This window comes from Larus michahellis, chromosome 3 (genome assembly GCF_964199755.1).
Source record: "Larus michahellis chromosome 3, bLarMic1.1, whole genome shotgun sequence".
In the NCBI taxonomy this organism is placed as follows: Eukaryota; Metazoa; Chordata; class Aves; order Charadriiformes; family Laridae; genus Larus; species Larus michahellis.
This window is the reverse complement of record NC_133898.1, coordinates 28392551-28409956: the sequence shown is the minus strand read 5'-3', so window position 1 is coordinate 28409956 and position 17406 is coordinate 28392551. Positions and strand designations below refer to the sequence as shown.

Below are 17406 nucleotides of genomic sequence, written 5' to 3'. Positions count from 1 at the left end.
TTGTTCGTTGCCCATCATTGGGAGCTGGTAAAATTCAGAGGCTTGCAGATCTCCTGAATTCTACAGTGAGAGCAATCTGAATTATAAAATGTTTTTCTCGTGCGTGCTTGACAAAAGATCATCTAGTTTCAACTCCCCTGCCATGGGCAGGGACACCTCCCACTAGATCAGGTTGCTCAAAGATGAATCCAAACTGTCCTTGAACACTTTCAGGGATGGGGCATCCACAACTTCCCTGGGCAACCTGTTCCAGTGCCTCACCACCCTCACAGTAAAGAATTTTCTCCTAATATCTAATCTAAATCTCCCCTCTTTCAGTTTAAAACTGTTACCCCTCTTCCTATCACTACACTTCCTCCCCATCTTTCCTGTAGGCTCCCTTTAGGTACTGAAAGACTGCTATAAGGTTCCTCCGGAGCCTTCTCTTCTCCAGGCTGAACAACACCAACTCTCTCAGCCTGTCCTCATAGCAGAGGTGCTCCAGCCCTCGCATCATCTTCATGGCCCTCCTCTAGACTCACTCCAACAGGTCCATGTCCTTCTTATGTTGAGGGCTCCAGAGCTGGACGCAGTACTCCAGGTGGGGTCTCACGAGAGCAGAGTAGAGGGGCAGAATCACCTCCCGCAACCTGCTGGTCATGCGTCTTTTGATGCAGGCCAGGATACAGTTGGCTTTCTGGGCTGCAAGCACACATTGCCAGCTCATGTTTAGCTTCACATCAACCAATACTCCCAAGTCCTTCTCCTCAGGGCTGCTCTCAAGCCATTCTCCACCTAGCCTCTATTTGTGCTTGGGATTGCCCCGAATCACGTGCAGGACCTTGCACTTGGCCTTGTTGAACTTCATGAGGTTCACACAGGCCCAGCTCTCAAGCCTGTCCAGGTCCCTCTGGATGGCATCCCTTCCCTCCAGCGTGTTGACTGCACCACAAATCTTGGTGTTGTTGGCAAACTTGCTGAGAGTGCACTCAATCCCACTGTCCATGTCGCCAACAAAGATGTTAAACAGATCTGGTCTCAATACTGACCCCCTGAGGAATGCCACTCATCACTGGCCACCACTTGGACATTGAGCCATTGACCACAGCTCTTTCAGTGCAGCCATCCATCCAATTCTTTATCCACCAAGTGGTCCATCTCTCAAACGTCTCTCCAATTTAGAGACAAGGATGTCACATAGGACAGCGTCAAATTCTTTGCACAAGTCCACGCAGATGACGTCAGTTGCTCTTCTCTTATCTACCAGTGCTGTAACTCTGTGTGGCAGTGTGTTCTCCCCTTTTCCCGTTTTTCCCCTCCCCGGCTCCTGCTCAAGCCAAGGCCATCAGCAGGAGTTGTTATGAGTTGCACTTGAACTGTGGGAGATGGCTGGCAACATAACCAAAACACTGTCTGGAGTGGGAACATAGGTATCTTGTTCCCATGAGAATATGACTATGGGCCAATTATCTTACTCCATAAATAGCGGACAGCCCAAGAGCCCTTTGAGCTCTCCTGCACGGCAGCGGGCTGCACGACAGGACCTCCCCTTGAGTGGGGACGCTCGCTTAAGGTTCTTCTCCTCGAGGTTGAGAGATTCCTTGCCGCAACAGATTCTCGGTAAGTGACTAATAGCATGCTAAACTTTGAAATCTTAGCTAAGTGATATAAGGATTGATTGCACGTATATAATCCTTTAGACATAAACCGTCGACCAAGTCTGGGACTAGGATTGGATCCAGCCGCACCTAGACCCCTCTCTGAGACGGAGTTTAGAAAGCCAGGGGGTCCTTTCTGAACCTCGTGACTCAACGGGAGGGTCTCCCTGAGAGCTTGTCTGACCCTGGCCTCTATGCAGTAAATAATCAAGTGTACCCTAGCATCGAATCTCATAAAACACTGTCGCATTCACTACTAACTTTGTTAAATCACTGTTTTATGTTAATAAACATTTCACTACTCTCTTACAAGTGAAGTTATTCACTCCGCCCGCGACACCCTGTCATAGAAAGCCACCAAATTTGTCAGACATGATTTGCCCTTAGTGAAGCCATGTTGGCTGTCACCAATCACTGCCTTATTTTTCATGTGCCTTAGCATGGGTTCAGGAGGATCTGCCCCATGATCTTACTGAGCACAGAGGTGAGACTGATTGGCTTGTAGTTCCCCAGCTCTTCCTTTTTTCTCTTTTTAAAAACGGGGGTTATGTTTCCCCTTTTCCAGTCATCAGGAACTTCACCAGACTGCCACAACTTCTCAAATATGACGGATAGTGGCTTAGCAACTTCATCTGCCAGTTCCCTCAGGACCCACAGATGTATCTCTTTATCCCATGGTACTCTACCAAGCAGATCCCTGAGAAGGCTCAGGGTGATCTATCAATGTGTATAAATTCCTGATGGAGGGAACAAAGAAGAAGGATGAAATACACTACCTTATCCAATAAACCCCTGGTTCAACAGTCAGAACGTCATTTTAAGGATTTAAATCTGCTGAATATTTCTTTCTTGGATGAAAATGAAAAAACAGTTTGACATTTTGAACATTACAAGGGTCAGATTTTGAAGAATTTTGGTTCCTGAGGACTCAGAAATAGGCATTTCAGACGGTGGGATCATGTTCATTTAAAGACCTACTTTACCTTTAATATTTAGCTCAGTTTTTCTTCTTCTTGACAAGGGTACAACAGGTTCTTCTGAATTTGACACACACGGGATAGGCTTCTGGGAAATGAGTAATGCTATTAATAATTTTTTGTTACTGTGCTCCAGTTATGACTCAGAACTCAGAATGGTAATTGTTCAAAATAATTTACATAAGTAAATATAAACCAAAACACAACAGATGGGTATAAAAAGGTGCAAAATAAAAAATAAGGTAAAGGGGGTTTGTCAGTGCCCTCAGATATATTTGCAAGCAGCAGATTAGGTGGTGCCTAGGCTTAATAGTGAATGAAAATTTGAAGGAGGGAGTGGAAAAATACCAGAGTTGCTTCATCAGCGATCCCACTGAGAGCTGTGGTGCTTTCCATCTCCTGTTGCATTAGCAAGCCTGACTGTTGGTGTTACTGTAGCATCTTCTCACGGAATTCAACAAAGAAATTTCTAAAGAAGTTTCCCTGAAATTAGGGAGAAAATAAGCAAAATTCCCCTCCTCAGCAAACTCAAAAGAAAAGTAAGTCTTACATTTGTGGGCAACCATTTCTCAGTGTCCACAGACTGTGTAGGCTTCACTGAAATCAAGGGGCTGAACGTAAAATCATTTCAAGATCAGTGATTTAATTTTTCACTTGTCTCAGCTCTGACCTCACCATGAGGCATGAATTACATATTTCATACAATGCCAAAATTGGAAAATAGATAAATAAACTATTGGGCAGCAGTTACAAACAACAAAAGGAAGCACTCCTTACACACACACAACTGAATTGGAAAACTTACTGTCATAGCAAGTTACAGAAGCCGAAAGCATAAATGTATTAAAAAAAGAAAGACAATTCTAGCACAGACCATTAAGCATGATGGTCCAGGTGCAACTTGCAGCTCAGGAACTCCACAAACTACCAGTTGAATTTATATTAGCAGGAAGACTCACTCTATGCTTAGCAAATTTCTTACATTTTCTTCCTAAGCATCTACAACCCGATACTGTCAGAGAGGTCAGTGTTTGAATACAGTCATTCTTAAGTTCTTAGGGTCATTTTATTTTGCAGTATTCAACAGCTATCTACTATAATAGACTAAAGAACCAGGATCCATTTACTATCTCCACTTAATATAATGGAGTGTCTTATTCTTCTGCCTCCTGAAAGCTGCACCTGTACAGCCTGATGTAGAATTTTTCATAACCTGGACACATAATCATGGCACAATGCCAACAAATTTTAAACAAAATTTTTGTGCTGACCATCAGCTGTGAATAAATTATCTAATCCATATGCTTTGAATATGGTCTTTAATTTCTACTAATATAATTTGTATTGCTTTACAGCGTAGATGAAGAGTATTCAAATCAACAAATTAATCAAAGAAATCACAGTAAGAATAGAAAGCCATGCAATTTTGGTATTGCAAGCACATTACTCATAAATAGTCAAGAAATTTCAAACTGAAGAAAATAAAATACTGCATGTTTGCTCTTGAAAATGTATACATATACAGAGAAACAACACAAAACATATATACTTCAATAAAAACACTAAGGATATATTACCTGGGCTTCAGGGAAGCAGCAATAGTATACTGCCTGAGAGTTAAGGCACTTTCTAGGACTGTTACATTGACCAAAGCTGAGCCAAATCAAAGCATCAGCTTTGAGCATTATGTCATTAGCTTTTTCAAGTGTTATGGATATATAATTAATTTTAGAGGGTATATAGAAAAATCTATTAGTCACAGTTTGTTACAATGAAAGTGAGTATCTTTACTATTGCCCCATTTAGTCATAGCATAATTCAGACTGTTGTCAGTAACATGCACCCTTCCCAAGGCTTTCTGTTAATGGAGAGCAGAAAGCCAGATCCACACTATCCTGACAGGAAGCAAGGTCCCAAAATGTTCTCTGTGTAGCAGAAAAAGTTCAGTGTTTCTTCCTAAAAAGACCTGCCTCCTATGGGTACAAAGACCTAGACTCCAGAAAACATTGCAAGTGCAATGGTTCCTATAGCTCCTGCCCACAACTCACGGCTTAAGAGTGATCAAAGCCCATAAACCCAAGGACCCAAGTTCCTTCATTCCATAATAACCTACCTCCACATCCCAGTGGTACCAGGCAAAGCATCTAATTAACATAAATATATGCTAATTCCCACTGAAATCAGTTAGGTTTATATGATCAACATTAGGCAAGTATATCAAGTGCTTTCATACATCAGGTCAAATAGTATCCTATGGAACCCACATGTAGAGTTCATTTAGGTGAACTGGATGTAACAATAGGGAAGAAAAAAAAATAATCACATATACTTATCAAAAACAAACAAACGTGAAACCAAAAAAAAGAGTTCTCCCCCAAAGCATCAATAGGTTGGGAAGGAATACCTTAAATAAAACTGCTTTCTAGTATTTGAGTTGTATCTTAATTTCTATTGTTCTTTGAAGTCAGTACATGGCTATGTATGTGGATGCTGACACCAAACACTACCCTTCCAAACATTATATATGCTGTGTATACACAAAAATAGACAAGTATAGCTCAACAAAAAGAAGTATAAGCATCCTGTGTTACTAGATGTGCCTAAAAAATGGTACTTAACAACATTTACCTGTGAGCATGCTAGTGTCAGCAAGCTCAGCACTAGAGATGGGTACGTTGGGACCATCCTCTTCATATGCTTTCAAAATGTACTTCTCAATTACACCTATGACCCCAGCAGGTTTGTCCCAGGTGACCTCAATGCTGTAACCATTTATACTGTGAACTCTTGAGGGAGTTGGCACATTTTGTGGAACTGCAGAAGGATAAAATAGAAAATAGAGAAAATGGCAGTTCTAAGGAGACTATTGCCCCTATTCTTCACTTTTAATGGCTGCAGTAAATCAGACTCAACCATTAGCATAAATACAATTTATTAGAGTTGTAACTTTTCAGCATTGATTTAATATGACTGCACATCTTGAGCTATTCAGCTTAAGCTATATTTCAAAACCATCAAAACTCCATCTACATAACATTCCTTCTTGTCTTGTTGCGATTTTCCAAAAACATTTAATGTATCGTGTGTATTTAAGCATCACTCACAAAGAGGGGAGGTGGATTGTATGTAGCTAACAAGTTCAGGCATTATAATCATACAACCGAATGCAGCCAGACAGTATTGCAGAGAAGGGTTTGATATTTATATGTTGGACATCTAAGCCACAGAATGCCACAACTATGAAACATTTCTAAAAATGTGCATTCTCACTTACAAAACTACTTCGAAAAATTTAAGCTCTTGCATTTATTTTCGTATTTTCACAAAGCCATACAACTGCCTCAGAGCAAAGCAGAGATTTGTAAGGGCTTTCTGCAAAATCCTTTGCTTCTGATCATTCCATATAATAAAAAGAAAAAAAGGAAAAAAAAAAAAAGAAAAATTAAGATGTTTAAAAGAACTGGAAAGCCAAGCTCATATATGCACACAGTTGCTAATAAAAAAAAAAAAATCATCCCATTTCCCATAACCTTTAACTATTTATTAGATATTACTATACCAAGTAAAGGTCTGTCCAGTAACAACTTCATCACAGATGACTGCACAAGGGATGCAGAGGAAAGGCCCAAGGAACACTATGGCAGGATGATGGATGATGAGTTTGCTGTAAATGCATGTGGACTCCCTAGCCCTGATGATGATCATTCACTTTTTTCACCATCGAATAACCTCTTCTTTGTAATTTTATTGTTTAGCTTCACTAAATATGAATGTGGCCCTGTTTTTTTATAAGAAGAGTACCAGAATGCAAAGTACAAAAATACCTGGAAGTTGTGATTCTTGTGTAAAGAAAGAATGTGATACTCTAGGAAAGCTTCAGTTACTACACTAATATATTGATTTTATTAGTTCTGAAGTGTATCACAGGGCAAGGTAAGGTACTGTATAGCAGATGGTCTTCTCATAAGGGACATAACAAAACCAGCTCAAAAATAATTAAAGAGCGCAATTATTCTCCAACCCCAGGGAACATGTAGCTGCTCAATGCTGTGGTCAGCTTGCAAACATAAAATTATGGTAAACCTTACAGTCGTCAGACAGTTGATAAGAAAATATGCATGTACTCTCTCTCTCTTCTGAGAGACAGTAAGTTGTAGAAGAATGCATTTGCAAGTCCCATATTTACTCAGGTATTCTTTCATTTTTTAAGATCATACATTTAATATCTTGCATCATAAGAATTCTATGTGTTGATGGAATATAATTAGGCTTCAATTTACAGAAGAGAGAAAGCTGGTTAAATAAAACATGCAGAACTGTAAAACTTCAAAAACTTGATGGCTCAATAAAGTTTGCAAAAACAGTGAACAGAAAGGCCGTTTAAATTTTTTTCAGTAAAATATAAGAAATATTTGATCTTTAAGGCTCAGCAGGTATTATGCTCCTACTTTGAAACCCTCTTCACCAGCCACAAGCTGCTTTTCTGTTAAATATTACCACATTTTCACACACAATCTATGGGCTACTTGTTAAAAGAATCGTCATTCAGCAGCACTGAGCAGCACACCCATGTACAGGTAATATAAAGAAAAACTTTCACAAGACTCTCTTCTCCCTGACAACTACATGGCCTCCTGTCTTCCACAGGTTGTGGCCGCAATCCCAGGATCTCTCCTTTCTCTACACTTGATTTTATATCATTAAGTTATACATCGGAAAATACAGGTTTGCTTACTGCAGCAGACTCAGGAAGTGTGAGTTTAGATGCGTGTGTATGCACATACCTAGACACATGGCTTGTCTTTGCCAATGCAGTTCAATCCTTTGACATTCTTTGCTCTCACACAATTACATAATCTAATATATATCTGGAAAAGACCTTCAATTATGTGTGGAAAATACTTCCCTGAACACTTTATAGCTGAAGACTGTAATTTGGTACCTAATCAAAACATTAAGCAGTTTTGCTCCTTTAGAAGCACTATGAAACTTGCACTACTTAAAATTGTTGTGGGGATTTTCTCCAACCTGACATTAGATAGCTAATGAAAAATGGGAATAAGTAAGCCTTAAAATTATATTTACCTGATTCTCTTGTACGAACACGGGTCCATACACTAGATACTGATCCTCCTTCATTTGAGGCAACGACCCTATAAAGGTATTCTTCAAAGAACATAGAGACGGATAGAGGAGGGGGAAAAAAAAAAAGCAAAAAAACACTGAACAGGGTAATACGCTAATACAGAATGAAATAAAAATGATGTATTTCATTTAAGGAACCAATGTGTTACCTGTAAACGGTTGCAGTCCACTCTCATAAACACTCTGCTCTCTTCCTCGGTATACTAGGATGGAGTCATTTCCCCTGCAGTTAACAGCACTGTCAGTTGATAGGCATCCGTCCAGATTGACTCTGACAGCACTGCTGGACACAGATGCCAAGTTAACGACAGCACCTCGTGTAAATTTAACATCCTTCATGCAACCACCGAAACCTAGCAAACAGTAAAGGATTAGTATCACATAAAGAGCTTCAGTCATTAATTAAGAATCACTTTTGCTCCTTTCAATTCTATATTTTCAGCATTAAAGACTGTGATGTGAATATGACATTCTGTCCCCCCCTTTCAAGATACTAAGCTGGTAAAAATTTCTGGTATTCTAGTGTTGAGTTCCTGCCTTACTGAACTATACTTTCATTGTTATCAGTTCCATCCCACAAGGAAATAGCTTTCTGTTTTCTCTTCTGTCACTTCTCTCTTTAAAATTATTACCATAAAAGTGACTCTGAATTTGAAAATCAGCTTTCTGTTGCTTGCTAATATTTTGCTAATGTACACACTTCCTCAAACTGAGAAGAATATCTAGATTAAAAATATAATTAACTTCAGGAGATCATGGAGGAATATCAGTTTATCCTAATGGGGATATAACTAGTATGCTGTTTACAAACATAGTCTGGAAACATAACCCCAAACTGTTCATTTATGATAAAAAAAATTAAGTAACCTCATTTTATATTTATTTATATACATATACATTTTTTGTGCATGTGTAATATTCCTATCAACCTTACAAATAGGTTAAATTGGTTACTTGCAGTAAAAACACCACCACAAAATTTCAGGATGCACTTGTTAAAATTTCTATATACTTCGATGACTTAATTTACAAAGGAAATTAATAAATTGATACAAAATAGTTCTCAGATCTGAGTAAGTACTGATCGATGTTTAACATAAAACCAAAGTAAACAGTTACCAAACTGAAGACTTCAATTCACTGAAGAATTAACTTTGTAAATGAAAAATCAGCCTCTTGCAGATCAATGCTCTTTTTTAGCTCTGTGAAAGCACTGTATTTACTTTTATTGCCTTTATTACTGCAAGATAGCAGATCAGAGTAGCATTTGTACTTAGCCACGCAATCTGAGAATCTAATATCCATACATAGTTCATGGAAAAAGAAAGCGGCACTGAAGGCGGACATCCATCTTGAATCATCCTCTAAAACACCTTCTCTCTCCACAATAGTAGGAATTTAGACAAACTACTCCTTAAAATGAATACATCCTAATTTAAGCTCAACTCCTACTCCACAGTGATCTGCCCAGTTTCTTAGGCAGTCTGTGGCAGAGGAAAGAATTAGTCCCAGTCCGCACAGGCGTTTTAATCATTAGAGAAAATGAACAGTTATTTAATTTGCGATGAGATGCATACTGTATAACCTGTTTTAATACATTATTTTTAATATCTTTTTAGCTGCATTTATCACTATTTGAAGGTTTGTGACTGAGGTCAGCCAAATAATCTTGTCCTCTTGTTTGAGGAGGCTCAGTGAAAAAAAGTAATGTTTATTGATGTGCCTCAATATACACTTCAGACATTCACTTTAGACATTATTTTGCCCTAGATTCTTTGTTCACAGATCTCTGTGCTGCAGGAGTTGTGAATGCATCCAGTCACAAGGCTATACCATCTGCTACAAGGCAACACTGACAGGGTACGACTGGCTAGCTCTTTCGGGCCACAAATATTATGCACACAGAACCTGGAGGAAGATTATAATATATGTGATACCCATAGCTGGAAGAATACTTAAAACAATATTTTTGAGCTATCTGTGAACACCAGTGCATGGATTTGATTCAAACTATTCTATAGCGGTCAAATCACAAGGCTTCAATGGAGCTCTGCAGAGGTTACTTGAGTGCACCTATTCAATATGAGCTTGTGCATTCAAAGCCACTTACAAGATTCCCCACTAATCACTTACCGCTACTTATTTGCCCACAGTATCTGAAAAATACACCATGACTGATGAATAGCTTCATAAGTAATGAAAAAACACACCCAAACTGCAAACAGAGCTAGTTTAACAGACACTTTTTGACTACATTTCATACGGCACATCCTTTTGTGGAGGCCATTAGTATCAGGTTGCAATTAATGCTTTTCTCTTTTTCCTAGAAATTTGACCTGTTGCAGAAGAGAAGGATCATGGTGATGGCTAAAAACATGACCATCTCCTCTCCTCCTGATAACATGGAAAAGATAATGGTAACGTAGCCAAAATCCAAATTCACATAATTTTTTAGACCAGAATCAGTATCATCTAAAAAAAGACTAATAAACTCTCAACAATTCTTCCATGTGGCAGCACCCACCCTCATTACAGCAGTTTAAGCTATGTTTACTGTCTTCCACTGGTTTTATATTCCAGACCTGCAAGCAACACAAGTTGATCAAGTAAAACAAGTCTATCTGAACTGGCTTTCTCTGATGAAGATTTGAGATCTTCTGGTTGGGCATCTCAGATTACCGTCTGCAACTCTACATTTCCTCTCCTATGAGTTAGATCGCTTCAGATATCACTGGGTTGCAAGAATTTTTATAGCCTTACAAAAGGATCAGGTCTAAGGAAAGCTAGATGGGTAGGGATAACTGGTAGTTAAAGCAACAATACGTGGGAGGAAAAATTCATGTTACATATTCATGGATTTACACTATCAGCAGCAGAATGCCCACCTTGTGCATGACACCAGTTTTTGAAAGACGTAAGTTCTTATTGGTGTCACCTTACCTTGTTCTAACCCCAGTTCTTTATAAATATTCTGAATCTCAGGTGGGATTCCTCCTACATAGACCGGTGAGTTTACTTTCAGCTGCTGAACACGGGGTTCAAGCGTCTGCTCTTTCAGTTCATTCATACTTGCTGAAACTACAGAGCCCTCCTTGTTCACGGTGACCTTGTTCCACTTTCCATCACAATAAGACAGTCCTAACCAGAGATCCACTTGTGTAAAGACAATGCCAGTTTTTAAAAAGATGTTTAATATTCCACTTTTCAGTTCAATCTATATATTTTAAAACAGAAAAAAGATTTTGAAAAAGACATCACATACACAGCAACAACAAACAGTTATTTTAAAAATTAATCAATGGGGTCAATGAACAAGATCAATGAACAATCTTTATCAATTTTTATCTTCAGGATAGCAGAAATTACAATAAAATTGCTTACACCAAACATGCTAAATACAGTGTATCAGTTAACTCAAAACATAGGAAAATATATTCTTATTTTTTGACAATTGACTTTGTCACTAATATAACTGAATAAAAACAAAAGACAATGAACCAGGACTGTTTTGCTTTTTTTGAGAATGAGAAAACAGTATTTTATCTATCAATTCATTTTTTAGAAGAATGTAACAGGATAATAAGGAAATGAAATGTCAGATCTGATTAAGGTCTTTTTAATTGGCTGGTGAACTCAATTTCAAATTTTTCCAGCATACATTGATTCTGTATTTCATCCTTATTCTTCTAAATCTTGTAAGAAAATAATTGTTTTTGTATTTGCTTTTAGAGATTAATGTGCCAGTTCTCTAATAGAAATATATTTTACTTAAATTCTCACTGCAGAAGTTTCCAAATGCTTTATTGTTAGATTCCTTATCCTAACTGAATGGAACCCAAGTGGGCTGACTGTAAATTGGCAGGTATAGAGCTCTAAACAATTAGATGATGAGCTTGTGGTTGAAAAATATTGATAGTTCACAAAAAGGCATTTCTGTTTCCAGGCCAAAATCTTATTAAGTGAAATAAAAACTACAGATTTAATATAAATGTTTATCACCAGTAACGACAAACTGACATATTTAGATTACTGATAATATTAATATTGCTGTATTTGTAATTGGGTTTCATTTCCCTAACAGGGACCCCAACTGAAGAGAGAACTCAGAACTTGAGAGGTCATGGGCAATACAGGTCCTTCTCTTCCAGAGTGCACTCCGACTGCTTGCTCATGAGACAGAAGGATTTAGTTTATTTTTTTCTTTGAGACCACAACTTTTCATATTTCCATGAGTTCATAGCCCTTTGTAGCCAAGGGCTCTACAATACAAGTGAAGGACAGATCATGGCACCAATGCTGATGAGTATAGCTTGAAACAGTAGTCCATTGGACAAGTCACCACTTTTCTTCAATGATGAGAATTAACATGGAGCACACTGTGCTGGTGTGAAGAAAGTGTTTCAGCTGCATGACTAAAGCAGTATGCCAACAAGTCTGCCAGACCTGGAAGCTGGAGAGAGGATATGATGTTTGACATAGGGTCACTACTCAGCACATCCCTCTTCCAATTTACTCATTTTGGCATAGCCTTAAAGCAAGCAGAGAACAATGCTTGTGCTTTTTATGATGACCTGGACCAACACTTAGAATGCCCAAGCACAGCTAGAGATAGAGAACCACTGTTCACTTTGAACTGTTCTGCATAGTGAAGATAAAAGAGCAAAGTCCTGCATACATCTAGCATTTACAAGTCCTCCTCTCTGGTATTAAGCATAGGTTCAGAAAAACAAGAGATAAATTGTTTGCTTTGGATAAAATTCTGGGACCCCTTTAAAAAAATCCTTGATTGTTAATTTGTCCTTGGAAAATTTATTATCACATTAAACCAAAAATGCATGAAGATCATCTTATTCTTCTGCCAAACATGGTAGTTACCATTTCTCAACAGAACGAGACAATTTAATATCATTATAAAGGCATTATATCATAGCTCTAAACCCGAGCAGGTTCAGTTTAATGGTTAAAAGCATACTTGCTTTTTAGTATTTGAGGTGCAAATATTAAGCACCACTGCAAAACTTTATTAATACTGTTTTCTAAGCACACAATTCTTATTTTGATATACCTGAGTATGCAAGGTTGGAATTAGGAAAGCCAAATCTTAGCTTGAATCTGAGAGAGGACATGAAACGCAAGAAGAGCTTCTACAGGTACATGGGCAGGTTCAACAAGCAGCTGGTTACTAGCGGCATCTCTAGGAGATTGATACAGGGACCAATTCTGATAAAAAAATTTATTAATGACCTGGGCAATAGGATGGAGTGGACTCTCAGCAAGTTTCCAGTTGATACCAAAGGGGGCTGACACTGGTGTTCTAGACATAGAAAGCAGCTTTGAAGAAAAGAATGAGGGTCAAGATGGATTACAAATTGAACACTAGTCGGCAATGTACCTTTGAAATGATGAAGACCAGCCATGCGCTGGGCTGTATTAGAAATAAGGTAAGCAGTGGATCCAAGGAGACGATTCGTCATGTGGAAGACCACATCTGGACTACTGTATTCAGTGGTGAACACTCCAGTATAAGAGAGATATTGGCACACTGGAGTGAATTCAGTGGAAGGGCACCAAATTAGGGTCAGGGGTCGGAGTACCTAACATATGAATTGAAGCTGAGAGAATAGGGTTTGTTCAGTCTTAAGAGAACTTAACTGTTCGACTACCTCATGGGAGGATACATAAAAGACAGACCCAGACTCTTCTCAGAGATGCATAGTGAAAGGATGAGCAGCAAAAGATTAATTGTAACTAAAGAAATCACAGTCAGATATCAGGATTTTAGTTTTTTTCTATAATGAGGATGGTTAAAGATTGGAACAGGCTGTAGAACTTTAGAAGATGTGGACTGTCCATACTCAAACAAAAAATGCCCGGAGCAACCTTATCAAACTTAAGTTGGTCCTGCATTTAGTGGAGATTTGGAATAAACTACTTTAAAAGGTCTGTTCAACCTAAAGTATTTTGTGCTTCTGTGTTTTCCTTCTCTGGAGGGACCAGTCAGTCCCTACCTCACTCAATCTGCTTATAAACACATGAATTTGAAGATGAAAGGAATATCCAGCCATAGCTCTGAGAAACAAAACTCAGACAGAATAGGGGCTGCATTGGAAGCTGAATGACACTTTGCTAAACCTGACATCCGAAACAGTCTCAAACAATGTTGAGCTACAACACTGATTATGGCTTCATCTCTTTTGAACTGGGAAGTCATCCTGAGATTCATGTATATCAGCATAGACAAGCAAGAGACTTCAAAGTACTTGGCAATGACAGTCAGTTTGTGAGCCCTTTGAAAGAAAAAGCACGTGATGCTGATGTTGAACTGGGCTTCCCAATTCAAAATCAATAAGGTTAAAGAGATGCTCTGTATTGGTACCAGCCTTGTTCAGACTGTCCAGCAAGAAGATAGAAGCTCAAACACAGACTCCTCAATAATCTCCTCAAAATCAGTCAGTCTTTAAAGGAAAAGGAATAGAAATCTTTTCCTCGCACCAGACAGAGAGAAACCACTGGTGACTAATAGGTATGTCACCTTCATAAGTCCCACGAGTACCAGTCACTCCTTTGCTGATGAAAAGATTTTGACTTTGAGTCCACAAAACACTTATTTTGCACCCCTGTTTAGCTCCACCGCAGGTAACACTTGCATCTCAGACTGGTTATTTTACTTCATGCAGCTACTTAAGTGCAGTTCTTTTGAAAAAGTTCCTACAGGACTTCTTTCTTTGTCACTTTGCAGAAGCAAGTCAGCTCTTGAATTCAACATCAGCTACATCAGCCACAGTATCTTGGGAGCTGGTGCCACTGTCACACATAAGATCTGCAGTGCCTAGGCTTTCTCTGCTATTGAAGTGGTCATCATCAAAATCAGTAATGCAGACTCTACCAGCACTCATAGTACCTTTGTTCAATCACAAACTCATGAGGAAACACATGCCAGAGTGACAGCTAGTGATTCGTACTAGTTTATCTGGTCACAGTTTGCTCATAATTATTGTACCTGGATCCAAAGAGAATCCAAATGACCTCTCTAGCTTGAGTTAATTCTCATAGCATGGAAGTCATGGAAGAAGTGAGCTTTACAGAGAGCACATTTCTAGGATATAATTCTGTCTTGGGCAGAAGACAAGACAGAGTTTTTGGCCATTTGGCAGCAGGCCAGCCACGTGTCTAGTTTAGTCATTCCAAAACTATAAAGCTAACAAGAGAGCTGTGACCTATGCAAAAGGAAGGGTCAGGAATACCGTCTTACATTGGCACTCAGGGTAAGTGGTATAGCATCTAATCTGTTTTGCAGTGCAAGTGTCTCCTGACCAAAGCTCCTAACAAAGACATCGTAGCTCATGCGCAACATGCTACACACCTCATTTTCACTTTCTATTAACCTTTTTTTGTGAGCTCAAGTGTACGGAAAAACCTTCTGTCATCATTATGTATGTGCAGAACACACGGTTGCAAGGGTTGGAAAAGCATGCATATACTCATCCTCTTTAAAATTCCTCATGTTAAGGCTGTGGAGATGTTGAGATCAGGATGCAATAAAAAAAAATTACTTGACTTAGGAACAAATGCTAAGTGCTAAAAATAATGTAAACACTATACTGCCAAAAATCTGGAAGTAGGAGTAGAGAAGGAAGGTCTTTTGTCTAACTAGTTTGTGGTTTTGACTGCATGTTCAATTTAGTAATTTTTTCCCTTTACAGTTAGATGCTATTTGTTAGTCTTTCACAGAGCAAGTTGAAGAAAACAAGGATCACATACCACAAGAATCTCCAGAAGAACCCAAGCCCCGTATTTGTCCCTGTGAACACCGCTCATGTAAATAATGCCCCTTTACTGTGAATTACATACAAGTCCTTTTAGGGTGGGACAGTAATTTCTGTATAGCATCTTATGCTATTAGCTCATGATCTTGGTCATTACTTGAGGGCAAAACTAAAGTAGTAACACGTAATTAGCAAGACTTGTTATTGGAATTCATAATTTCTGGACTAAGGCTGCTTGAAAAAGAGGAAGCAATCAGGTCTAGCAGAACTCAAAATCCAGGAAAAAATGATCTGCTGGGAAAACCAGTAATATAAAAAGTGAAAAACAAGTTATTGACCTGAAAAGCAGAAAAATGTATTTATACGTTTTAGGTCAGAAGTTTAAAAGAAAAGGCACATTAGATATAATGCCATGCAATAAAATAGGCTGTGACATGACAGCCATTAGCAAAACAGCTGCATAATAATAAATAAATAAATGAAATTCAATAAAAATGCAGAAAGGGCAGATTAGGTCATAAAGAGTAACAATACCCTCAAAAATTTCTAAATGTAAATGATTGCTTCTTGGACCAACTAAAAAGAGGTATTACTTTCAATGTAATACCTACTGGTTGGTGCAAGCAGTAACTATAGCTGACCCACTAAGCAATGGTAACCGCTGTCTAATTACTTTCAGAATCCTTGGGGGAAGAAAAATATGAAAATTCAGAGCCACATAACTAACAAAAAAAAAAAAAATCTGAAAAGCTGTAACAAGCATGAGCACTTCTGAGCATAAACCAGTCTTATTTAACAGACACCAATAAGAAAGTTCATAGGCATTACCTCAGAAATTTACCTAATACAGGATTTGTAAAGCTTCCTCTACAGTGTTGGGAAAACAGTGATAGAGATGAGATGGGATTAAGCTGGACCACTAATTTCTGTCTATATTCTTATGTTCCAAATCAAAATAAGGAAATCATATTGGTTATAAAAATACATACAATACGTATACCTTAAAGAGAAAGCTTTATTAGGAAATAGGACAATTTCCATCATCAACTTTTTGATTTGCAATTTAATTGATTTTGTTCTAATATGAGAACCATGAAATGGGTAACTCTACTTTCCCAGGAATGAACCGAAAGCTTTTAACGCACTTGTTTTATTCTCTTTTCTAATCGCTTCTAACTCAGCAAAGAGAATAATTCTGCTTTTCATACATTCATATACTGGTATCTTATTTATGATATAAATTAACACAGGTAACCTATTCTGAGCATTTGCTGGAGTCTTCTTGCTGCCCTTACACTTTGCTGCACACAGCATTTCAAAATAAGTAAACCACAAAAATAACATGGCTTGAAATTTCTTTAAATGCTGGACATATCTTAGCAGACAAAACTCACAGGTCATATGTGAATATAGTTATTTGTATTTCTGAACTTACTGCGAGATAATCTGGGCCATCTGTATTGTAAACAAACAAAAGCAATCCATTCAGTTGATCTGTTCTAAATTTGAATGAGATCTCGAATTCCAGTCCACCACTGAAAGCACCTGAATACAGTTCCAGGAACCCTTGAAAGAAAGTGAATACATGCACAAGTTAATCAAATACATAAATAAATAGGTTCAAGAAACCGAAAGCAAAAATCCAGGTGCTAATTTTTACTTTGACGTGAAGTACTCAGGGGTTTCAAGATCAAGGTTTACAACTTCATCACTCAGCTTTGCGAATGACAGTTATCCATAATGTACTGCCACAAACCAAGCTGGTGCAATTGTCTAAGTTTTGCTACCTGGCTTTTTTTGATACATTAGAGGCATCCATGTCTCTTCAAAAGTGAAATTTCACCTTTTACACGCATATCAAAACTGCATATAGTTAAAGCA

At 38.2% G+C, this 17406-nt stretch overlaps 1 protein-coding gene across 4 annotated transcripts in view; it reads right to left on the bottom strand.

Annotated features, from left to right (window-relative positions):
* Nucleotides 1-17406, bottom strand: part of USH2A (usherin) — a 394302-nt gene that overhangs the window by 226172 nt on the left and 150724 nt on the right. For all 4 annotated transcript variants that reach the window (XM_074579436.1, XM_074579435.1, XM_074579437.1 and 1 more), the window contains 5 exons: nt 16961-17091; nt 10700-10973; nt 7909-8112; nt 7700-7780; nt 5243-5428 (listed from right to left, as the gene is read on the bottom strand). In XM_074579436.1, the coding sequence (XP_074435537.1) occupies nt 5243-5428; nt 7700-7780; nt 7909-8112; nt 10700-10973; nt 16961-17091 (876 nt within the window). The remainder of the gene's footprint in view (nt 1-5242; nt 5429-7699; nt 7781-7908; nt 8113-10699; nt 10974-16960; nt 17092-17406) is intronic.